Raw genomic sequence first — 26,009 nt, 5'->3', positions numbered from 1 at the left:
TGAGTACAATGGTTTTCTCCTTCAAGTCAATAAAAAAACTCAATAACAGAACAACTCAGAAATCCAGATTGATTGGAACCAGACTCAATTTTAAGAGAACAATCTTAGTAGGCTGAGCAGCTGCTCATTGTGTATCTCTTACAGAGCAACAGAGATGAGAGGAAATAGCACTGCCCTGGAAGTGAGGAAATCATCTCTGATTTCTCTGAGACTGTATCCTAATATGTAAAATACTGAGATTACACCACATAATTCTAAAGACTCCTTACAGCTCTGAAATCATAGAACTGTATTGCTGCAATTAACCCCTTCCCAAAGGTTAACTCTTAAGGTTGCCGTGGTACTTTCCTTCACCTTATGCCATTACCAAGGAAATCGATGACATAGATGTATATTTTGCATAATATTAGAGATTAAGATTAAATTTTATTATAAGTAACCAGATATATAGCTCCTAAATTACACTCATATCAATGAACTGAACATATGGAACATTTTGCCTTATATTTCTAATAACATGTACATTAATAATGTATTTTAATACTTGAAATTTGCCAGAATAGTAGATCTCATCACACAAAAACATGGTAACTGTGAGATAATGTATATGCTAATTATTTTGATTGTGATTATCATTTTGCAATGTATACCTACATCAAAACTTCACATTGCACACCTTAAAAATATACAATTTGTCAGCCATACTTCAACAAAGCTGGAAAAACAGAGTGTACCACGTTCTGGAAGATATCACCCCTTCTCATAAAGTATTGCTTATAAACCAGTGCTTTACCTGAGCCTTTAATAGCCTTATCCAACTTTCTATCAGGCTGGCAGCTTCTGTATAGTATGGTGTGTGATATAACCAGTAGAGTCCAAGTTATGGCCCCTCTTCTGCACCTCCATGGCTATAAAATGCATCCTTTGGACTGATGTGATATCGTGCGGGCTTACATGACATTGGAACAAAAGCTCTGTAAGTCCTCAGACAGGGATGCTAGCTGAGGCCCTGAGGACAGGAAAGGCAAAACCACTCCCAGAGTATGTGTAATGCTGGCTCTCCTAAGACAGAAAATGTCCTATATGCATAACTTGCCAACAGGAAACCTGTTGGTCTTTTTGAAAGATAATGTTGTATAGGGGACTTAGAGTTGGTCTTTGCTCCAGGCAGGTTGGATATTTGGTGACCTAGTAGCTAATCAGTCTTGATAAGTGGGAGTTCATACTCTTGGACACATACATAGCCTCCATGGCTACTTAATATCCAAGTCCATTGTACCAGCACCGGGGTGGTTAAGACAGACTAGTAGCTGTGTCATTTTATCTACTTGGTTGTTGGGATCAACTGACTTTATGACTTGGTGGGTTTCCTTGTGCTGGACATTTACAGTTTCGTGGTCATTTGATGACTCATAGTCAGGCCTTCTTACTCTAGTAGAACCTGATAGCATGCCAAGAGCTACTTTTAAATGTGTACAATCTCTGATGCAGTTGTCATGATCTTGCTAGAGTTCTGGGAACTCTAATAGCATGCATTATAGTTCTCCCATTGGTGCTTATAATAAACCTTCAAAACATCTCCCACCAATGATACTTGTAATGCCATGAGATCTACTGGATCATATGAGCCAAGTATCAGGGCCACTTGTACCATAGACTGCATCTACTGCCAAACCTTTTTCCTTCTATGACCTCTTTTCAAAGCTGGAAAACTTTTATATCACCCAATATACAGGTCAAAACAGTATTCCCAGGGATGAAATATAATATTCTGCCTCAGAAACTGAAAGCAATCCACCAGGAATTGTGTCTCCATCCTTCCTGTGAGATATGCAAGGTGCAATAAGTGTCTTTTACTTTTGGAGGATATTCTAGCATGACCCAGACCTCTGATTCCCCTAAAAATTTTACTGATGTGGCAGGTCCTTGAGTCTTGGTAGCATTTACCTCCCATCCTCTGGAGGACAAATATCTTACCAAGACCTCCAACATACTAGCCATTTCTTTCTCATTTGGTCTGAATATATAATTTCATTGATGCAATGCACCACTATGTTCTGTTAAGGGACTATAGATGGTCTAGATCTCCTTGGACTATATTACGACAGAATTCAGGACACTTAACAGACCTCCGGAGCAAAAGCTGAAATGTGTACTACTGTCAGTTCCATGCAAATACAAACAGGTTTTAATCCTCTTTTCTGGTGGGGATGGAACTCACTTGCCCCATCAATGGCTTGCAGTCCATGCATCAAAGGTCATGTTAATCTGCTATAGCCAAGCTTCCACCCCCGGGACAGCAGCAGTAAGTGCAGCTACCACTTGGTTGACTCTGCAGGACTCGACTATTATTCCCCTAGTTTCAATCTGGCTTTTTGCAGGGATTGTTGAAATCCATGGAGATATGAAAACAAACACAACTCTTGCATCCTTCAGGTCTTTAAAGGTGATACTAATTTCTGCCATTTAACCTGAGATGTGACTTTTTTTATTTCATCTTGTCTGAAATGGGGAGAATCAATTTAAAGACTTCCACTTGGCTTGCCTCAATATCGTAGTGCTAATCCTGAAGACTAAGGTGCCACGTTGGTGCTTGTGTTAATAAACAAGTATGTCTATTTGGGGATTGTGTAAATAACCAGAGAGTGGGTCTAGAATTCAATGGACCCACTATGAGCCAGACATGGGACAGGACTTCATTTATGACTTGACCCCAAAATGCCCTCAACTTTCTAATAGAGCAGCCCTGATGATACTTTGGTCAACTTTGTTCCTGTGTTCAACAGTGCTGAAAAGTTTGGAGTATTCTCCTTTACCTATATAGAGTTAATCAAATAAATGGCCATAGCTCCCTATAGGCGAGGACTATGTAGCAATATCATGTACATTTGCAGTGTTTCAGATTCTCTCCTCCTGGTGACCCAGTCTCTTCTTTAATCTGTCTATTCTGAGACTGAAAGCTCACTCAAATTTTGACACTGAGAAAAAGATCTTACTTTTTATTGGGGTGATGGCTTTGATTATCCACCTTTGATTTATTTCGATTGTACAGATTGAGTCATACCTTCTTGGCTGCCCATATATTTTACTGCTAGGGATGCCACATTTTATTAACTATCTCTAACTTTTTGAAGGTCAAGCCACCCCGCTCCCCTCCAATCTGCAACTCATTGTAATAATTGTGACCACCTGGCTTCTGATGGTTTGGTGATACCTCCTGTCCTCTATCGTTGTGGTGGTCTTGTTGTACCCATTGCCAACAGTAGCCCAGTTATACAGCAGCATCTCCTACCATCAACACTGGCTTACAGAGCAGAGCCACCACTGAACTTCTGAGTGATGCTATTGTCTCTCTCACCAGTGCATTATATATTGCTTTGGTAAGTGGAGCATCCTTTGTGACCACCATGGGCCACTTCTGCAGACTCAGAGGGTCTCAAGGAAACCGGGATTACATTATTTTCAGGAGAATCAACCTTGATGTTTTCATCAGGACCCCATTCCATCTCAGCCAGGGCCTTGACTGTGGCGTAGCAGACCTGCCTGTATTAAGAGTTTAAACTTCTTTTGGGCTCAATTATTCTTAAGATTAAGTTCTGGTCCTCAGCATTCCTTTTTCTATCACCGCAGGACATAAGGGACCCTTTTACATGCTATTAAGGAAGCCCTCTGAGTTTAACAGTTAGCTTCGAATTGCCAATTAAATGATCTCAATTTTTTTATATCTTTTTTTCCTTGGCAAAGGTCATCTGACTCCACCATTGTTACAGCTACTATTTCACCCATGTTTCTCAAATCCTTGATAAATCACACCAGCCAATGAATTTCTTTCACTGGCATACTATCTTAGTTCACCAGTGGGGATGTTTCAACAATTGCATTGCCACTTTGTGCCAAGGTCAATATGTGCTTTACTTACCACTTGCGACAGGGTCCTCTTCTTGCCAGCAGGGTAGCAGATGTTCCAGTTCCAAATTTTGTCCCAGTAGCTTCTTCGTTATACTCCTTACAGTTCCAATCATCAAAATTGGGTTCCCTGGGAAATACAATCAGAATTCTTTCAAATTAGCATGAAGGGGTGTCTTGGTCTGCTCAGGCTGCTATAACAAAATACCATAACCTAGGTGGCTTGATCTATGGAAATTTATTTCTCACAGTTCCGGAGGCTGGAAAGTCCGAGATCAAGGTTCTGGCAGGGTTTGGCTTCTGATGAGCTCTCTCTTCCTGGCTTGCAGAAGGCTGCCTCCTCCCTGTGTCCCTACATGCTGGAGAAAGCACAAGCTCTGGTGTCTCTTCCTCTTTTATAAGGACACCAGCTCTATGAGATCAGGGCTTTGCCCTTATGTCCTCATTTAACCTTATCCCCATCCTTAAAGGCCCTATCTTCAATACAGACATATGAGGGATTAAGGCTTCAACATACAAATTTTAAGAGAACACAATTCAGTCCACATCAAAGGGTCAGGTTTAATACCCCCACATCCATCAATCATTGAATGTAGGCCATCTGGGAATGTGTCATGGCCTTAGACAAGTTGGTTCCCTTCAGCTGAGGCAATTGTCAAGGAAAGCTGATAGCTGAGGACTACCCGACGTTTGTACCTGAGCAGCATCCGCCATATGCTCCCCTGAGGTAATTGCCTTCAGCTGTGTACCACCTCACACAAGGCCTTGACTCCTTCCTAGAGGCAGCCTGCATTCAATGACTGGTTGAAGGGCACATGGAGGGCCAGTCACCTTGCCCCAATTCAGCACAATTCTGCAGGGCTCTCTCAGCTCCTGAACCCCTGTAGGATTTCCTGAATCTTGGTTGTTACTGCTTCGCAGAGTCCTCCTCTTTCTGCCAAGAAGGACTTTCTGCCTTTACTTCTTGCTTCACTCCCTACAGCAGATGCTGATCACTAGATTACTCCCCAGTAAACTTTCTGCACATTAACCTCCATCTCAGAGTTTGCTCCCCAGAGAACCCAACCAATGCCATTGGAAATCAACAAATACGTTTTAAAAATTGAAGGATTTTGAAGCAAGGGTGTTTTCTTGGTTGCACTCTTTACATACCAGAAAATTGTGTCGGATACTACAATAATAGTAGCCATAAGAAAAATATCCACAAAATGTATATTAAGCAGGCAACCAAAATGCCATAAATATAAGATTATAATCACTTTTAAATATGTTTTGCAATGGTATCATTTATGCAACAGTCTTTTTGATGAACCAGCACTTTGCACTTGGAAATGCAAAGTCAGTGAATTGCAATTCAGTGGATCACAAGCTTAAAAATTGAAATTCAAATTAAGTAACATTATTCATAGCCATATATCATGCTGAAAATAACCTATATTTTTATTAGAAAAGAACAATTTAAAAAACTCTTACAGAATTGTTTACCCTAACATTTGCAATTGTGTTATATTTCTTAATATTATTAATTACATTTTCCTTCAGCTATTTCTCTCAGCTATATCTCTCAGGCTATATATAGTCACAGCAAAGCTATTCTGCATCAACATATATGTCTCCCTCAGTCTGATGATGAATATGATGTGGGTGTTGAAAATTGATTGGACAAGATGGTCTACCAATTCCTTTGCAGCTTCCAAATTCCAAAAAGTCATTGCATACTAGGAAAACATTTTGAGTCTTTCAAAACCTTCCCATTACATAGGAAGAAATAATAAAAATCAATCAGGTCACCCGAATTCAGTATTATCTAATTGAGAGTTATATTCTGGTTTAATTCGGCTAGGTTTTTCAGCAGGTAGTATTGTTCAGTGCTTATTTACCCAGGCTCTGATGTCAAAGGAGGTGTTGAAATTCGGCTCATCACTTGCCAGTAACCTTCAGCAAATTAGTTAATCTCTGTAAGCCTCAGTTTCCTTATCTCTGAATCAGGACTGATAATAATAATGCCTCTACCAAAGAGTTGTTTTTTAGAATGAAATGAGATAACAGACGTAAAATGATTAGCAGGGTGCCTATCAAACAGCAAGCAGTCAAGAAAGATTAGCTGCTGTTATTATGCCTTTTATTTACCGTTTGCAAAATAAGTATTATATATGAAAGGAGCTTTCAAAACCATAAAGAATTATGTATAGTTAAGGGTTTGTTAAACTACTATCACCCGAGTCATAGCTCCATGATTAATAAGGAGAGCTAGTCTTTGTCTCTGTGCCAAGGACTAATATAATTTTATAGTAATAATCTTCACAACAGCCTTAAAATTAGACTTCATTTTCTCCTTTCTATGTATGAAAGATCTGAAAATCTGAGAAGTAAACAATTTTTCCAAAGTCAAACACCTGGAACATAATGTAATCAAGTGTCAAATTTACGTTTTTCTGAATTCAAAGTTTGCAGTTTTATCCTTATACTATATTAGCTTTCTAAAGAAAATGGTGAGAATAATGACAATTAATTGCATTATTCTCTAAAAGCTCTTTCACTGTCAACATTTAGAGATGCTTTAATTGGTGAATTTCTCATGCCTTATCTTCTCACTGAATCTCAGAAATTTTCCACAAAGGGAAGTTACAGCTCACTTGGCTTTGTGAGATTTTATGCAGTCCAATTTATAATGTCCATGCTCTTAATCTCAAAATTGCTGGCCATTTTATGACTCATAATAAGATACTAAACTGTCCACTGGCAAAGTACCAAAAATGATGAAACTTGGGTATTCATGGGTCTCTATTTTCAACACAGACACTTGACATGGTTTGCTGGTAAAACAGCAAATAAGAATTTAAAAAGTAGTCATAAGAAAATAGCACTTCCTTAGTGTTATTTTTCCCCTTTGTTTTGGAGAGAAAGTCATTGACTGAGGAGGAAAAAGAAAGAATAAACCAAATATACCTATTATTAAAAAAGGAAGGCAGAGATAGGAAAATAAGGGACAAGAAACTTTTCGAGCATTATCTAGAAGCCGGGCTCGCTAGGAGTCAGGCACAAGTGTTTGGCAGTTTGCTCTAGGTTTTGAGGATACCTGGCACCTACACGACTGTTACAGGCTTTTAGTGCTTCTGCCAAACTCAGATCCTGAGAAAGTCGTGTATTGACATTTTATAGACACAGTTCATATCTACTATCTATCTATCTCATAACAACTCAGTGAGCTGGGTGGTAATACCGTTTTGTTCTGTTTTTTAAAGATGAACATACGGCTAAAAGAGGTTAATATTTTTCTGAGTCATAAAAATAAGGATTAAAAGAACAAGCAATCTCTCTCTCTCTCTCTGTTTATGGGCCATATTCTGGATAAATCTTTATTCTAAAATAAGAGCTATTTCAATGAATATAATAACAGGGAGAATGGGCTGATCTCTACTTTCGTGTATTTGTATACCAATGTATATCTACTTATTTGAAACAGTTCTTGAAAACTCTAAAACTAACTTTAGTTAGATTCCTTCAATCCCCTTAACATTTATATTTCATCTACTCTTTAACTCTGGACATGTAGTGTAGTAAGACATAACACTGGAGGAAAAACTCGATAATGACTAATAAAAATTATATATACATTTGGTAGGATGTTAACTGTTAATTATTCTTCACTAGGTACTAGGGAATTGGTGAAAGTCTTATCAGGAGTCATCAGTCATGTTTCTGTCTCTTGATTTCCATTTGAAAACACTTAATCTTCTGTTGTTCTAGTTTGGGGCTATCCTACAGGTTCTGTGCTTTTATACAGCACTTGGACCAAAGCTGGTCTTTTGCTTCTTGCTAAAAACACTAATTTCTTAAATTAAGTAGGTTTTTTAAGTCTCTGTAACTATCAGTCCACATCTACAAATTAAATTTCAGGCTTTCACTTTAGTCCAGTAACTGTATTGCCAGATGCTGCTTTTTCCAGCTGTCTCTCCTGAAATCTGCATCTTTTGGGTTCAGCTCAGCTCTTGAATCATTCATGACTCAGGCAAGCAGTATGTTTGGAGCAGTGTGTCCCTCAAGGGCTGGATTCCAAATTGATGCTTTCTCCATAGGACTGGAAATGTGCTCACCTTGCCTTTATCCTCTTCTGTGCATTGTCCTTTCGGCAAGATTGATTGTACTCTCTCGGATATGTGCATAATCATTGCTTTCTTGAGATGTATTTTCTTGCATTAGAGATGACACCCCGTTCATGGCTTGGATTTGTCCCTATAACCTAGAAAGGTAAATGCCTATGTTTTATAATCCCAGTTATCATCTGTACTTTTGCTGCCAAGAGGCTCTTTACTCAGAGCCACCATGCAATTAATCTGTGTGAACTTAAATATATGTTGCTCTCTATACTTATGCAGCCATGCCCTTCCTCATATACCCCATGGAATAGAGCATTTATTTTTCAATGTCAGGTTAGTTCATGGTTACTCCAATCTTTAGGATAAAGATTTTGGATTTCTTATTCTCACTTGGTACTAATCCCAAACGCATGTTAGAATCCAGATTCAAATTCTCTTTCCATTCATCCCAACACCCTTCCTAGTCTCCAACTTTGGTAATTTGAACTAAGCTGCATGAAAAGTTTGAACCCTCCTCTTGGGTCATTTTAATACCAGATCAAATACAGTAGTGGAGCAGAAGAATCTGCTCTGTCCTTTTTTCCTGTACTTTCCAAGCTCCATCTCAGCTCTCCAATTCTTACCACTCCATTAATGAAAGGATAGATAGATGATGATGATAGACAGACACTGATAGACAAAACTGTTTTATGTTCCATAAGAAAACTAGTTTAGAAAACATAAATAAATAAAGGTTTTCTCTGCCCTTTGTAACTCTGTTCCAAAGAGGTCCTCTTTCGTACCATAAACCCAATAGATGTTCTTTATCATTTCATTTTGCCCTTGAAGCATAGCAAAGATTCTTTTCTCTGGGGATGGAATGATGGTCAGAACTTTGAAACTCTCCCGGAGAAATTCAAACCAAAATATTAAGAATACAGAAAAAACTAAGGCCTGCCCTATTTTCAGGAAATGTAAAATCTATTGAAGTAGACAGTAAACAGTGAAAGCATGACTGTCCACTAATGCCAAGTATCCTTCAAATTTTTGTGAATTTTATTTCATCAATCCTTAAATTTATGTATATTATCTCGTCCTTATTACACAGGGGTCCAGGATGGACCTGACAAGTGCCCTGAAAAAGGAAGTTCACCCAGATTGGTGTTCCAGTAAATGGAACTCTACAGGGTGAGGTCTTTACCTAAAGTAGCTAGAAAAAACAGAAAATAAAAAAGGAGAGTGAAAGCTGAGTCCCCAGAGGTAGATGAGAGTCATACAGTGGAAAATAAGAACATTTTTTAAAAATCCAAGTTATAAGTACCTGAACAATAAGAGGCAATAAAAACATTCTGAAGGAAGGAAACATTGGACTAGACTGGGAAATGCATGTGAAAGGTAAAATCTGAAGAAAGGGCTCCAAGAAAACTATCTCCTCAAAAGCCAGAGTGCCTCAAAGTTGCTTTAACTGGACATTAGTTTCTTTCCTGTATAAAACTCAGACTATGGGTCAAAATTGTGTTTCTATTTTCTCCACACATCTTTGTCTTACATTTGCCAAGATAACTAAAATACATGTCTGTCTATTAATTCCCAGAACATTGCAGGTAATTTCTAGATGGTTTAGAATCAGTGTGTTTCTCATGTGTTGAAAGTTTAGGAGACTCTCAGGATTTAATGACAAAGGTAATCCAATCTGGCTCCCTTACTATAAATTCCTATGTTGCAATTTGTGGATGAATATGCAAAGAAAATAAAAATGAAATAGTCTCTTGTCTTTAAAATCACAGAATACCAGAGTGGGAAAGGAACTAAAACACTTATAAATTCAGCCCTTTAAAAAGTAAAGAATCTTGGATACATGATTCTGATTGATTTTGGTTATCTAGCTGCCATTTGACCATCTCGAGGAGCAAGGGTAGCTCATCACTCTTTATAATATTATATCAACACTTGCTTCCTATAATCTCTCTCCAGTGAGATTTATGGGATGACACAGCATGTGGTACTCTCTTATCCACAGGACAGCCATTCAGAGATTTGGAAGTGTATCTAATGCCTCTCTTGAGTCAACAATACACCCAGATATTTCAGTTCTTACTATGATTCTGCCTATAGGTAGACTTCTCAATCACTTCACCATCCTAGGCATCCCTTGGTAGTTTTTCAGTGTCCCTGCTTTTGTAGCCTCTCACTACTCATTCATGTCTAAGATTTAATCACCAAGACAGATATTCAAGATCATGCACATTCTTTTTGTGTGTGTTTGTTTTGCTAGTGTAAGGAAATGTGGAAACATTTGTTCTTGGGAGATAACGTCAGAAGTAGATCTATATGCTTTTCTCTAAATGGGCTCATCTTTCTAATCTAACTCATTTATTACACTGGAGCATGAGGAGGTAGAAAAATAAAATTCTTACAGTTGCTGAAAAAGTGATGCTATCTCAAAGTAGAGATAATTTTCTTTAGCTTTAGCATACAATATGAGAGGAAACTACTATGGACTTAAGTGAACAGGTCACAAACTACACTATTACGCTTTATACACACCTGTACTCTATACATATTGGTTCAGATGTAATAACAGAGTCTATGACCTTGGAATGCAGTGAAAAGAGAATAGCATGAGTTGCAAAGTCAACTAAGAATGAGGTTGAGTCTCTACAACAGCATTTTTTGGCTGTGCGACATCAGCCGAGGTAATTAACCTTTCTAAGTTTCACATAAGTAAAATAGAAAAACAGCACTCTCCCAATAATACTGAAATGTATAAATAGGGTCAATATTTAAATACGTTACACACAGAATATGGCACATAGTAGAGTGCTATTGTATCTGATACAATTATTGCAATGCTGAATTTTTTATTTGTTTACATCTGTTCGATGTGTCTTTGACAATTCATGTATCTGAGCATATACAGACAACAGTTATACATGATGCCAGCATACAGCATATACATATAGATGTAATAAAAGCCTAAAAATCAAGATTGTTGTATATAACTTCCAAAAAGTGGTTAATAAGCCCTTGCTTTAGAAATGAATTTGGAATATATTAATTCACTACTCATTACAATTTAAATAATTAATGTGAAAATAGCAGCCATAACCATATTAGGGAACTGATTTATCAAAGTAACAAAATTATTCATTTATAAGATAATTCAATGTCATTCAATGAAGGGATGCAATATATTGAGTACGGTAAATCAGGAAGTGAGAAAAATATGGCACAATGTAATAAATATATTATAAGGCATAGGAGAAAATTTCCTTGATCAAATAAGGAGTGTTTCCCGCTTTTAAGAGCTGATCACACTTTTATATAGTTTTACATTAAGAGAGAAACTACTTCATCAACCAGATTAGGGGAATTGGGCCTAGAGATTAATGGAGTGACAAATGTTTCAGTCAGAGTTATTTCATATGAATTATATTCCCAATTCAGTCACTTAATTCAGTATAATCTTAGACAAGTAACTTAATTATGATGATCCTTAATTTCCTCAGCTATTTCATGGAGAAGATAAACTTACTAGCACAACACCTCATTTAAATTTACTTAAAGAATTTAATGAAATAATATGTATGAATGAGTACCGTGGATTTAAATTAGCTAAAAAATATCAGGTGCCAGTGTAATAATGAGAATGGAATATTTAATAAATGTGCTTTGATGATTGCTTATTCATATGGAAAAAAGTTAGATTTCTGCCTCACATCATTAACAAAAATAAATTTTAGTAAGGTTAAAACTTAAGGCAAAAGAAAAAAAACTTAAAAATTTCAGTATATTAAAAGGAGTTTAGACTTCCACTTCCAGACAAGATGAAGTAAAATGTATCTGATTTAACCACTTGGAAGAACACATACACAAAGACAAAATATAGGACACAAGGGCCGGCCCTGTGGCTTAGCGGTTGAGTGTGCGCGCTCCGCTGCTGGCGGCTCGGGTTCGGATCCCGGGCGCGCACCGACGCACCGCTTCTCCAGCCATGCTGAGGCCGTGTCCCACATACAGCAACTAGAAGGATGTGCAACTATGACATACAACTATCTACTGGGGCTTTGGGGAGAAAATAAATAAATAAATAAAAATTATAAAAAAAAAAAAAAAAAAAAACAAAATATAGGACACAACAGTTTTGAAGATGCTGGCAAGTGGGCGATACAGAACAGTGATCCCTGAAATATGGGAAACAAATGAAGTAAGTCATATAAGTGACCTAGCTTATTGCCTTAAAAGAGTTATCACACTGTGGTACAGGAAAGAGGAACCCAATTAGAGTCCAACTGATTCAGAGGTAAAGAAATGAAGCTGAGAGTCCAGGAGACCCTGGTGACTAGAGTTTGCAGCACAGAGTAACAAAGACAACAAAACTGCACAGACTGAGTATCCCTGACGTCAGCACAGAGTGGTTCTGGGATATCCAGCAGAGTACGGATCAGCAACCGCAGTGAGTAAATCACTCAAGGCCGGAGAAAGAACCATCAGATTAAATCAGTAGGAATCATACCTGTGTCGACGCAGGGTTGGAAATAGTGCCTGTTTCCACTAGTCAGAAAGATAAACTTCATGATTTATGTAGCATCAGTTAGAGTATTCCGAAGATCCTTGCTTTGGTATTGAAAAATAACTAGTCCTAGGCTAAATATGATTCAGTTCCCACTTAAAAATCTTAAAATCAAGTCCTGAAAAGATCAAACTATTTTAAAATAACATAACCGCATTCCAGAACAAAGATCAAAAATTTTTATGGGCAAACAAAAATATCTAGCACCCTACAATGCATAATTCACAATGTATGGTATCCAGTTAAAATTTACCAGGCATGCAAAAAAAGGAGGAAAATGTGAATCATAATAAAGAGAAAAATCAGTTGATTAAAACTGTCCTAAATCTAACAGATGTTAGGATTTATTAGATAAGGAAATTAAAACAGATATTATAATTTTATTCCATATGTTGAAGAAAGTTAAGTAGACATATGGATGTTACAGAAGATAGAAAAGATAAAAATCAAACTTCTAGAAATGAATACTGTAATGTGTGAGATAAAAAAGAATACCATAGTGGGATTAAAAGTAGACTAGACATTGGGGAAAAAAAAGTCTCAAAGGCATAGCAATTAAAACTATTTAAAAAAAAAACTCAGAGAAAGAGAAAAATTCTAACAAAAAGACCAGAGCATCAGTAAGCTGTGGAAAATCTTCAAGCATCCTAGAAAAGAAAGATAGAAGACAGAAAAAAATACTTAAGTAATGGCTAAATATTTACTCAATTCAACAAAAACTATACACAGATTCAAGATAATCAATGATCTCCAAATATAAGAAACTTGAATAAAACTCCACAAAGGCTCATCATAACCAGATTGTTCTATGTTCAAATGATATAGTAATATGGATTATCACTTACAAAATTTTCCATAAAAATTGTGTCAGGTATTTAAAACTCTTTAAAATATAATCATCTTAAAAATAAGAACACTGTGATGAGGGCTATATGATGTATATAAAACAAATGTATGTCAACAATACCACAAAGTCTGGAATAAAGGGAAAAGAAATATACTATTGTAAGTTTCTTACACTATAAGTGAACACATATAACACTAGAACATAGACTGCCATAAGTTAAATATAAATGAAAGTCTAAGCTACATAAAAAATCAATAACAAAACACAAAAACAAAGGAAATAAGTCAAAAAAGCAAGATAAAATGAAACCATAAAAAACACAGTTAATTCAAAAGAAGGCAGAAAGAGAGGAAAAAGTGAACCAAGAAAAGATGTGCCAAATAGAAAAAAAATAGCAAGATGACAGATTTAAACAAAACCATATCAATAATCACATTAAATGTAATTGTCTAAACATCTTAATTAAAAGGCAGAGAGTTTCACTAGATTATAAAACAAATAAAAGGGGCCGGCATGGTGGTGTAGTGGTTAAGTTCATGTGCTCTGCTTCTGCAGCCTGGGATTCACTGGTTTGGATCCTGGGCACAGACCTATGCCCTGTTCATCAAGCCATGCTGTGGCAGCATCCCACATACAAAATAGAGCAAGATGGGCACTGGTGCTAGCTCAGGGCCAATCTTCCTTAGCAAAAAGTGGAAGATTGGCAACAGATATTAGCTCAGGGCCAATCTTCCTCAGCAAAAATAAATAAACAAAAACAAAACAAACAAGAGACCCAACTCTCTCTCTCTCTCTGTATATATACATATATATATATGTATATATACATATATATATATATATAACTTACAGAAGCTGAAACATAATAATGTACATCTGAAATTTACACAATGTTATAAACCAATGTGACTTCAATAAAATAATGTTTTAAAAAAGAATAACAATCAAATATTATGAATTTTTTGCCAATAAAATATCACAACTAGATGAAACTGAAAAATTCCATGAAAAGCACAAACTACTGAGGTTCACTCAAGAAGAACTAGATAACCTGAACACAATGTATCTATTAAAGATACGGGAACATCTTCATTCAAAATATCTCCAAATTGAGAACAGTCCTAATATCTATCAAAATATGAATAGATGAACAAATGATGATATATCTACACAACGGAATACTACTCAGCAATAAAAAGGAATCAAGTATTGACACACAGCACAATCTGATGAATCTCTAAATAATTATTCTTAGAGAAAGAAGACCAACAGACATGCATGATTTAATTTATATGAAGTGAAAAAACAAAAAAGGCAAACTAACTGATACTGATTCAAGATCAGAATTTGCCTGGGAATGAGGGTAAGTTAGGGAAGGATTACAAAGGGGCACAAAGAAAGTTTTTGTGGTGGTATATATGTTCATTATTTTGACTATGCTGATTTTGGGGGGTTATATACATGTGCCAAAACTTATCAAATTGTACCCTTTACATTATGTGCAGTTTATTTTATGTAACTACATTCCAATAAAGCTGTTAAAAATCAATTTTTAAATGCACGTGGAAGGACCATGAGAAAATGGAAAATTTCTGAAATCAGAGGCCTAAGAACCTAATCATGGTATGTAGTAAAAATTCCACTCATAATAATGAAGCTGTAAACAGTGAAAATTTACAAAGCATTATGAGTGCAACTTGCATATAAATGTCAAATCCAACCCCTAGTGTAGATCTGAATAGCAGTTAAAAATGGTTATGAACAAAGCTACAGCCCTACTTGTTTTCAGAAACCATAAGTTTCAGAGGGAGCTCTTTACAGAATGAATTAAAAAGGAATGACAGAAGAGAGAAAGAGGATACCAACCTGAAATTTCAGAAAGCTGCTTTCTGGAAAAAAATAAGTTAGCATTTTAATTAGCATAACATTTTAAGAGACAGTTATTATCCTCAATAGGATGGAAGAAATTACAAATGCCATCAAATAGAAGCAGACATCTATTGTGAGGAAATAAACTGAAATTATGATGAAAAGAGCATAGAGATGGGCAAGATAAACCTAAAATACAAGTTGAGAGCAGAACTAAAATTTTTAATGAAGGTTTAATGAGCAGAATTAATGTCTTAAAACACATCAAATAGATTATGAGAAGGGCATATTTAATAAACTCATTAAGAACCAGAGAAACAAAGAGTTGAAAAAGATTGGATGGCAGATGAGAGGCACACAGACATCTAATCCAGTGACTAGAGTAGTTCATCAAGAAGGAAAAAAAAATCTGTATTCTAGGATCAAAATTACCATTATTTGAAAAAATTATGAATATGGAAAAATACCTGGGTATAGAGATCAAAATGGTTGACTATGTTACTAGAAAAAATGATGAATAGAAAACCACGTGCAAAAATGTCCTATTTATATTTTTAATTTTATGTCTAAGGGGAAAATGCTTTTATGCAGAAATCAACAATTAAAGTTTGTCTTAAGGGAACAAAGATGACTAGACTCTCCATGTCAGTTAAAATTCTTCGGTTGAAAACAAAAATGTTTGTAGTTAATCAAAGCCCATTTTTGGATCAATATTAGGACCTCTAAGTATTTATTTGCTGCTTCAGAAGAAATGGCTTGGAAAACAACAGAACAAAAGAAAAATAACCCAACTTTTTAATTAGCTTTGCATAATTGGAAACTAGAAACTGTCTAGACCAGTAGCAGAAAGGAAAATGGCAGAACAATGTCACTCATGAATATAGATGCAAATAATCTAAACAGAATATTAACAAACTGGATTCAACAGCATATAATAGATATAGTGCTTAATGATCTGCCCCTCCTCCACAAAACTATTGTGTTTAACACTGAAAAACAATTAATATCATTCTCGATATTAACACATTAAAGGAGAAAAACATGATAAGCTTATCTTAACAGATACAGAAAGTCAACCAATTGATAATATTAAAGATCCATTTATGATAAAAATTTATCAAACCTAGAAAGAGAAGTAACTTCCTTCATCTGATAAGACATATTTATAGAAATCTATAGCAAATATACTTGAAAGTAAAATGTTGACTTTTCTGGTGAGAGAGACAAGACAAAGATATCTGGTATCACTAGCTCTGCTCCATACTGGGCTAGGGTTCCCAGTTGGCATAAAACGATGCAATAAAAAAGATGGGAAAGGAAGAAACAAAACTGTGATTATTTGCAAAAGATAAGATTATATACGTAGAAAATCTATAAGATCTTACAGACATATTTTTAGAGTTAATAAGAATTTAGTTAGATTTTTGGATGAAATATCAATGTATAAAATTCATTGGCTTTTGATATATTAGAAATAAAGTTAGAAAATAAAGATTAAATATATATTTTTAAAGAACACCAAAATTTATGAAGTACGTAGGAACCAAACATTATATGCACAAGATCTATGGAGAAAATTTATTATGAGTGACCTAAATGAACATAGAGGTAAAAGATGTTCTTTGTTTGAGGAGTCAGTATACTTTAGAAGCAATTCTCCCCATATTGATCTACAGATTGAATGCAATTCCATTTTTTTAAAGCATTATATAATTAATAGAGCAAAGATGAAAAAAATTAGCAATATTCTTAAAAAAGACTAAATTGAGAGGACTTACTTTAGAATTGATGAAGACATCGTTAAGCTCTAAATAATTAAGACTGTGTAGTACTGGTGAAGGAATGCACAAACTGACAAACTGAGGCTTTAAAAATTACACACATATACATGATATATGGAAGTAGCATTATGGATAAGTGACAAATGTATAGGGCCAGGACAATTCAGGAAAAAATCATTAGCATCATTACTTCATAGTATAAAAAATGATTACAAGTGGATTAAATACATAGATAAAACTATAAAGCTTGTATAAATTAATATAACTGAATATACTCATAACATTAAGTGAACTAAAAAAATTGTTAATCCTAAAGGAAAAGACATATAATCGACTACTTTTAAATTAAAAAATTCAGTTCATCAAAAGGTACCACAATGGGGGCCCGCCCAGTGGCACAAGCAGTTAAGTGCACACGCTCCACTGCAGTGGCCCGGGGTTCACTGGTTCGGATCCTGGGAGTGCCCTGACACACTGCTTGGCAAGCCATGCTGTGGCAGCGTCCCATATAAAGTGGAGGAAGATGGACATGGATGTTAGCCCAGGGCTAGTCTTCCTCAGCAAAAAAAAAAAAAAAAGAGGAGGAGAGGAGGATTGGCAGATGTTAGCACAGGGCTGATCTTCCTCACCAAGAAAAAAAAAAGGTACCACAATGGAGTGAATGTCAAAGTAAAGTTATCTGCAACATATATGACCAACAAAGTTCAAGCGTCCACAATATATAAAGAATTACAACAATTACATAAGAAAAGACTTTTAAACAACAATAGAAAATTGGGAAAATTAAATTTGATCAGCATGTCATAATAGAAAAATATATGGCCAGTAAATACGAATATATTCTCAACTACAGGGTTGCCGTATTTCATAACTCTGGGCAATACAATTCACAATGTGAGTTCAAAGGGCAGCCTTGATATCTGATCACCTTCCAAACCTGAGCAAGTTCTTCATCCCCCACAATCATCCAGGTGATATCTGATCACCCTGGCCTGCCTTCAGCAAGAATCCCCTACTCTTGATGTCTGATCTTATTTCTGTCCACTGACCCCCTCATTCTGCTAGTTGACTGTAAATCCCCACTTGCTCTTCTTGTATTCGGCGTTGAGCTCCACCTCTCTACTATTGCAATTGTCTTGACCCCTATTGTGATAGGTCTGAATAAAGTCTTTCTTACTGTTTTAACAAGTGTCAGAATAATTTTTTCCTTAACAGTATGACCATAAATCCCACATGCGTATGTCCCTTGCCACAATTCTTTTGCTTTAAACCGGCTTACAGGTCAAGTCCTCAAGTGCGCCTCCCAAATAGACACCTACCATGGGATAGAGTACTGCAAAGCTATTGTCTCGAGGAAGCCATCACATACATACACGGTTACTTACATCACCTTTGAGACAAAGAATTCCTGGATTACGAGGGGATCTAAGTGCTGTAGGATTGTGAGTACAGGAGGTAGGTGGAGAGGTGAGGAAATGGTGTTTGTTTTTTTTACTTTTTTTTTCCATGCCCAGAAAAATAGGCTAATTTTCTTGACTGAATGTCTGGTGTAAAGAGAACAATTAGGCCAAAACATGGATGAAGCCAGATACAGATTGCCCATTTGTAAATTAGATTTATATCCCAATTTATTTAACCAAGAATCTAGAAATGCAGCCTAATCTGTATGGCCACAGAGAATAGAAACGTTTGGCTTGTCCCAGTTCACTTTCTCAAGGTTCCTCAGAGTCCCTAATGGAAATGCAAGGCTGGTACTAATACAGTCTGTACAAAGATGATCTGGCTGATTCCAACATGCTTAATTTGCTCTGCCACAGTCTTGTTATGTTTTAGCTTATATCATCATTCAGGAAGGACTTACACAAGCTAACTGTGCACGGATTTTTTCTATTTAAGGAAATATCTACAGAAAGCCAAATTCAGAATTAACAAAGTCCTATTCTTAGCCTAAGTAAAAAACAGTCACTAATCTGACACACCTAAATCTAACTGCTTATTGACTCCTGTAATATTGGCTTTTTGCTATTCTGTTCCTATTACACTGACTAGAGAGCTTGGAAACATTTGATAAAGTTGGTCAAAAAGGAAATCTTAAACTGAAACTCTATGCTGATTTCAGTAGATACAGCTGAAAGAAAACTTTCACACAATTAAATAAAAACAGTGGAACAATGATATACCAGGTAAAATCAAACAAGAAGTTTGAGTGACAATAGTTATATCATAAAAATATAAGTAAAGGTAAGGGGCCGGCCCAGTGGTGTAGCAGTTAAGTGCGTGTGCTCCACTTTGGCGGCCCAGGGTTCGCAGGTTCGGATCCCCGGGCGCACTGATGTACTGCTTGTCAAGCCATGCCCAGGGCCAATCTTCCTCAGCAAAAAAAAATATATAAGTAAAGGTAAAAATATGAAATAGCATGAACTGGGTCTATTTATGTTATATTGACAATGTATCTAAATACATAACTGATATTTCAATAATATTCATGAGTTTTTATTTTCCAATAATCTACTATAAGTTAAGGAGAAATGTCTACAAATACAGCCGATTTTGGAAATATTAACATGTACCTCTTATTTGTCAACATTTCAAGCATTATTTCAATCAATAATGCATAGATTTTTATAAATATGGAGAAAACTTGATACCTACAAAAAGCACAAAGAATGTCTTGACATCAAGAAAACAGAAACTGCAAGCACCAAGAAAAGAGACTATTTATAAAGGATGAAAAATTGGTCAGGAAATTAGATGCCAGATTTTAGGAACATATACAGAGATTTTAGAGAAAAACTTTATGTTCCAAGAATTTTACGCCCTGCCAAGTTGTCATTCACTTGTGTGAAGGCAACAGAAAGACATTCTCTGCTTTCTATGGGCTTAAAACAATTTTCCTAATGTCTGCTTTTTGGATGATAGACTGAACACATGCTAGATTTGCCCATGTCTCACTAAAAGCCAGAAAAATGACAGAAAGTTACTTTAAATGTAAGTTAATGAATACTTAGCAACTATCAAATACATGAAAGAGAATTCTCTGTGGTCAAGAAGCATGATGTACACCCAGAAGAACCATGAAAGTAAGACACCACAGATTACCATAAAACTTAGATACCTAACAAAATGTCAATGTGAACGATCCATACAATTCTGCTTGAGAAGCCAAAGTTCACTGGCCATTAAAAAAAAGCGACAAAAAAGATAATGTACTCTCTTCAGTGAACTTACTAGAAAATAATATACTGGAGCCAGAAGTTATACACATCAGTTCGCATGTGTAAAGATGTAAGTTTCTTGCTTTTCCCTAACTGGCTTTGTCTTCCTGTGTAGACCCTATCCTCTCTGTGGTAGTTAAGAATTTGGACTTGGGAGCCTCCGCCCAAGTTTGCCTCTAAGCTCTGCCATTTCCTAATTGTGTGAATTGGGAAATTTCCCTGTACCTCAGTTTCCTCATTTGTAAAACAAGGATAATTATAGTCACCTACCTCCTGTGATAATTATTAGGATGAATGAGTTATAGTATACGTAAAATACTTTGAATCACAACTGGTCCATAATAAGTGCTATACAAATGTTAGCTGCTATTTCTTTTCACATTGGAGGCCAACTATTCTTAAATTTTCCAATTAAATATAGGGAATGCCTTTCTGTTTTAAATCATTGCCTTTGGAGCAACTATCTAGTCACTTCAAAGATCACATTCCCTATTAAAATTATTCTATTATTTTGGGGTTTAGGTGTCAATGTACGAATTTTTCAGGGACACAAACATTCAGACCAAAGCAGTTCACCAGTGAAACCATCTGATTTTCAGTTTTTCTTTTTTGGAAGGCTCTTAATTGATTCAAACTTATGTCTCCAAAGAATCTATTCCTCTTGGTATGAGTTTTGGTAGTTTGCGTCTCTCAAATAATTGATCCATTTCGTCTCTATTATAGAATTTATGAGGACAGTTTTGTTCACAGTATTTTTATTATCTTTTATTATCCTTTATGATACATTTATTATCTTTTATAACCCATGGAATCACTAGTAATGCTCAGTCTTTCATTTCTGATATCGGTCATTTGTGTCTTCTCTCTTTTCCTCTTGGTTAGCCTAACTAGAGATTTATCACTTTCATTGATTTTTTCAAAGAACCAGATTTTGTTTCCACTGGGTTCTTTTTTCTATTACTTTCCTGTTATGTCATTCAGATTTTATTATTAAAATACCTTTACATTTCTAAATTTGTATGTCTACTTTTAAAATTCTATTTTGTTTTTTCAATAACTTTCTTGCATTCTCACATTTTTATCATCATATTTATTTCTTTAAATATGTTAATATTTATTTTAATTAGTTTCTGATTATTCCAAACTCTGATGTCCTTTACTTATCTAAAACTATTGGTCATTTGTTTTTAATTTTGCTTGTTTTGATTCGTTTGTTCTTATTTCTCTGAAAATACCTTGCCTGTTTAAATATGTTATTCAATATAAATTTAAATATAAAATCTCTCTCTGTCTTTAATATGTGGAAAATATCAGAGCCTGAATTGACTGTAACTCGTAAACAGAGGTCACAACTGAACTAAAATGTTTTACTCTTTTCCAGTGTCCCTGGATTAATCTGGGATTTTCAGCTACAGCTCCCCTAATTTACAGCTATCTAAAGGCTTGTTTTCCAGATTTAATGGTGATAATAGGTATTTGTTTTCAGTCCACCTCCCTGATTTTATATATGCTTACTTCTCACTCCAGTTTCAAATCATAATTATTTTTGTCCCTGGTGATTTCTTTTATTTCTTGCAAGATAAAAAAAAAAGTATTGAAAAATATTTGTGCAGAGTGCCTCAAAAAATCTTTTCTTTCATATTTCCATAAGCAAAATCTACCTTAAAAATATATAACCTCGTGGAGCATCATGGCGGAGTGAGCTTTCCCGTGAATTCTTCCCCCACAAGATACAACAAAAGCAACAGCCACAGACCAACAACGGAATCCCAGACAGTGAAAACCTAGAGCGGAGGGATCCACACTGCCGCACATCTGAGAGCGGAACGTGCTGGGCCCCCGGAGGAAGTGGGGAGAGGTAAGGAGAACTCCGCTCCCTCCCCATCAGATCAGCGATCCCGGTCTGCGCGGCTCCCAGAGAGGGGGGAGGGGCGGCCCTCAGCGGGAAAACTGTAGCTCTTCGGGCTCTCTCAGCCAGTGGGAAACTCCCGCACAGAGGACTCAGAGGAGCCACAGGGCTACCATCAACATCTGAGCACCCCAGAGAGCGGATAAAGAGGGGCAAACGAGAAGCCCCCCACGTCAGGGACCCAGAGGGCAAAAGAGAGAGCTCCCCCCTCCCCGCAACCCAGAGTCTGCAGCTCGACCAGACCTAGCGATCCGAGGCAGACCTGAACAAACTGGACTGGACCCGTGGATTACAGCGGGGAAAAAAAAAAAAAACTGCGGATCGCATCAGAAAAACTGGGGAAGAGCGCAGGGGGCTTAGACTACACAGCCCTTTACCACCAGACAGTGGCGGCAGGTGGAAATTGCAACCAGAGACTTCCAGGATGAGGAAAATCAAAACCAACACAGGAACCACAATGCAAAAATATATGAAATCACCAGACCAGAAACAAAATGACGAGCACCCAGAAATCAACCCCGAAGACACAGAAATCCATAAACTAAATGACAGAGATTTCAAAATAGCTATCATAAAAACACTCAACGAAATACGAGACAACACAGATAAACAATTCAATGAGATTAGGAGTTTCTTCACAAAAGAGATTGAAATCATAAAGAAAAACCAATCAGTGCTGATGGAGATGAAGAACACAATGGAGGAGATAAAGGAGAATCTGGAATCTTTAAAGAACAGAGCTGACAATATGGAGGAAAGAATTAGTACTTTAGAGGATAGGAATACAGATATACTCCAGATGGAAGAAGAGAGAGAACTAAGACTAAAAAGAAATGAAGAAAGACTCTGAGAAATATCTGACTCTATTAGAAAATGTAACATGAGAATTATAGGTATTCTTGAGGGAGAGGAGAGGGAAAGAGGAACAGAGAGCCTATTCAAGGAAATAATAGCTGAAAATTTCCCAAATCTGGGGAAGGAGCAGGAAATACCAGTAAGTGAAGCCAACAGGACACCTATATATATTAACAGACAAAGGCCTTCACCACGACACCTAGTGGTAAGGCTAGCCAGGGTCAACGACAAAGAAACAATATTAAGGGCAGCTAGACAAAAACAAAAAATAACGTACAAAGGAACTCCCATCAGGCTCTCAGCGGATTTCTCAACAGAAACTTTTCAGGCTAGAAGAGACTGGAATGATATATTCAAAATACTAAAAGACAAAAACTTTCAGCCAAGAATACTCTATCCAGCAAAAATATCCTTCAAATATGATGGAGAAATAATAACTCTCCCAGATAAACAAAAGCTAAGGGAGTTCATGGCCACGAGACCCCCACTACAAGAAATACTCAAGAAGGCCCTCAGGCCTGAAAAAAAGAAGAGAAAGGGAACACAAAGCTTGGAGTAAGAAGAAAAGTAGGTAGACAAAATCAGAGAAATAGTAGATCTTTACCGGAATAGGTTAGCAACCACTTAAATACTAAACTCAAAGATCAAAGGAAGAAATTCACCAAAAATAAATTTAACCTCATCACTGTAAACACACAGCCACAACACAAGATAGAATAAGGTATAACAAGAGCAACTTAGAAGGGGAAGAGGAAAGTGACTGAATTGACTTAGTATAAGGAAATAGGAGGCTATCAGATAATGGACTATCTCATACACAAGATTTTTTGCCCAAACCTCAAGGTAACCACTAAACAAATAATCAAAGCAAAACCACATATGATAAACAAAGAGAAAACTAGAAGAATCATAAGACAGAACAACCAAACTGAATTGGCAGTCCAAAACAAATGGGACAAGAAACAAAGGAAATGCAAAAGAACCCAAAAATAAGTGACAAAACAGCAACATTCAGCCCTCATATATCAATAATTACCCTAAATGTAAATGGATTGAACTCTCCAATCAAAAGATACAGAGTGGTAGGATGAATTAAAAAGCAAGACCCAACAATATGCTGCCTTCAGGAAACACATCTTAGCACTAAAGACAAGCACAGGCTCAGAGTGAAAGGATGGAAGACAATACTCCAAGCTAATGGCAAACAAAAGAAAGCAGGTGTTGCCATACTCATATCAGACAAAGTAGACTTCAAGATAAAACAGGTTAAGAAAGACAAAGAAGGGAAATATATAATGATAAAAGGGACACTCCATCAAGAAGACATATCACTTATAAATATATATGCACCCAACATAGGAGCACCAATGTACATAAAACAACTATTAACAAACCTAAAAGGAGAAATCAACAACAACACAATAATAGTAGGGGATCTTAACACCCCACTTACAGCAATGGATAGATCATCCAGACAAAAAGTTAATAAAGAAATATTAGACTTAAATGAAAAACTGGACGAGATGGACCTAGTAGACATATACAGAGCACTCCACCCAAAAACAGCTGACTACACATTCTTCTCAAGCGCGCATGGAACATTCTCTAGGATAGACCATATGTTGGGAAACAAAGCAAACCTCAATAAATTTAAGAAGATTGAAATCATAACAAGCATCTTTTCAGACCATAAGGCTATGAAACTGGAAATGAACCAGGAAAAAAAAACTGGGAAAATGACAAAAATGTGGAGATTAAACAACATGCTACTGAACAACCAATGGATCATTGATGAAATTAAAGGAGAAATCAAAAACTATCTGGAAACAAACGAAAATGATAACATGCCATATCAAACCATATGGGATGCAGCAAAAGCGGTCCTGAGAGGGAAACTCATAGCGATACAAGCCCACCTTAACAAACAAGAAAAAGCCCTAATAGGCAACCTTAAATTACACCTAACAGAACTAGAAAAAGAAGAACAAACAAAGCCCAAAGTCAGCAGAAGGAGAGAAATAATAAAAATCAGAGCAGAAATAAATGATATTGAGACCAAAAAAACAGTAGAAAGGATTAATGAAACAAAGAGTTGGTTCTTTGAGAAGATAAACAAAATTGACAAACCCTTAGCCAGACTTACTAAGAAAAAAAGAGAAAAGCCTCAAGTAAATAAAATTAGAAATGAAAGAGGAGAAATTACAACGGATACCATGGAAATACAGAGGATTATAAGAGAATACTATGAGAAATTATATGCCAACAAATTGGGCAATCTAGAAGAAATGGATAAATTCTTAGACTTATACAACCTCCCAAAATTGAACCAAGAAGAAATGGAGAATCTGAATAGACCAGTAACAAGTAAAGAGATTGAAATAGTAATCAAAAACCTCCCACAAAATAAAAGTCCAGGACCAGATGGCTTCTCCAGTGAATTTTACCAAACATTCAAAGAAGATTAAATACCCATCCTCCTCAAACTATTCCAAAAAATAGAGGAAGATGGAACACTTCCTGAATCATTCTATGAGGCCAACATCACCCTGTTACCAAAACCAGACAAAGACAATACAAAGAAAGAAAATTACAGGCCAATATCGCTGATGAACATTGATGCAAAAATCCTCAACAAAATATTGGCAAACGAATACAACAATATATTAAAAAGATCATACACCATGATCAAGTGGGATTTATACCAGGGACGCAGGGATGGTTCAACATCCGCAAATCAATCAACGTGATACATCACATCAACAAAACAAAGAATAAAAACCACATGATCATCTCAATAGACGCAGAGAAGGCATTTGACAAGATACAACATCCATTTATGATAAAAACTCTCAATAAAATGGGAATAGAAGGAAAGTACCTCAACATAATAAAGGCCATATATGACAAACCCACAGCTAACATCATACTCAACGGGGAAAGACTGAAAGCCATTCCTCTGAGAACAGGAACGAGGC

The 26,009-nt window shown here is 36.2% G+C and overlaps 1 protein-coding gene across 2 annotated transcripts in view; it reads right to left on the bottom strand.

Annotated features, from left to right (window-relative positions):
* Window positions 1–26,009, bottom strand: part of LOC147916025 (uncharacterized) — a 48,749-nt gene that overhangs the window by 10,381 nt on the left and 12,359 nt on the right. Inside the window, exons 2-3 of one of the 2 annotated variants that reach the window (XR_015553594.1) lie at window positions 8,004–8,149; window positions 3,920–4,036 (exon numbers count right to left, since the gene is read on the bottom strand). Coding sequence is in view for 1 of the 2 variants with exons in the window: in XM_087436431.1 (XP_087292557.1) it covers window positions 3,920–4,036 (117 nt within the window). In the remaining variant the exon portion in view is untranslated. The remainder of the gene's footprint in view (window positions 1–3,919; window positions 4,037–8,003; window positions 8,150–26,009) is intronic. The other variant, XM_087436431.1, reaches the window with a different exon arrangement.

Source organism: Ceratotherium simum, chromosome 11, assembly GCF_057802395.1.
Source record: "Ceratotherium simum simum isolate JZ-2026a chromosome 11, ASM5780239v1, whole genome shotgun sequence".
Taxonomy (NCBI): Eukaryota; Metazoa; Chordata; class Mammalia; order Perissodactyla; family Rhinocerotidae; genus Ceratotherium; species Ceratotherium simum.
Note: the sequence above shows the minus strand (reverse complement) of the source record. Positions and strands in the feature narration are given on the sequence as shown.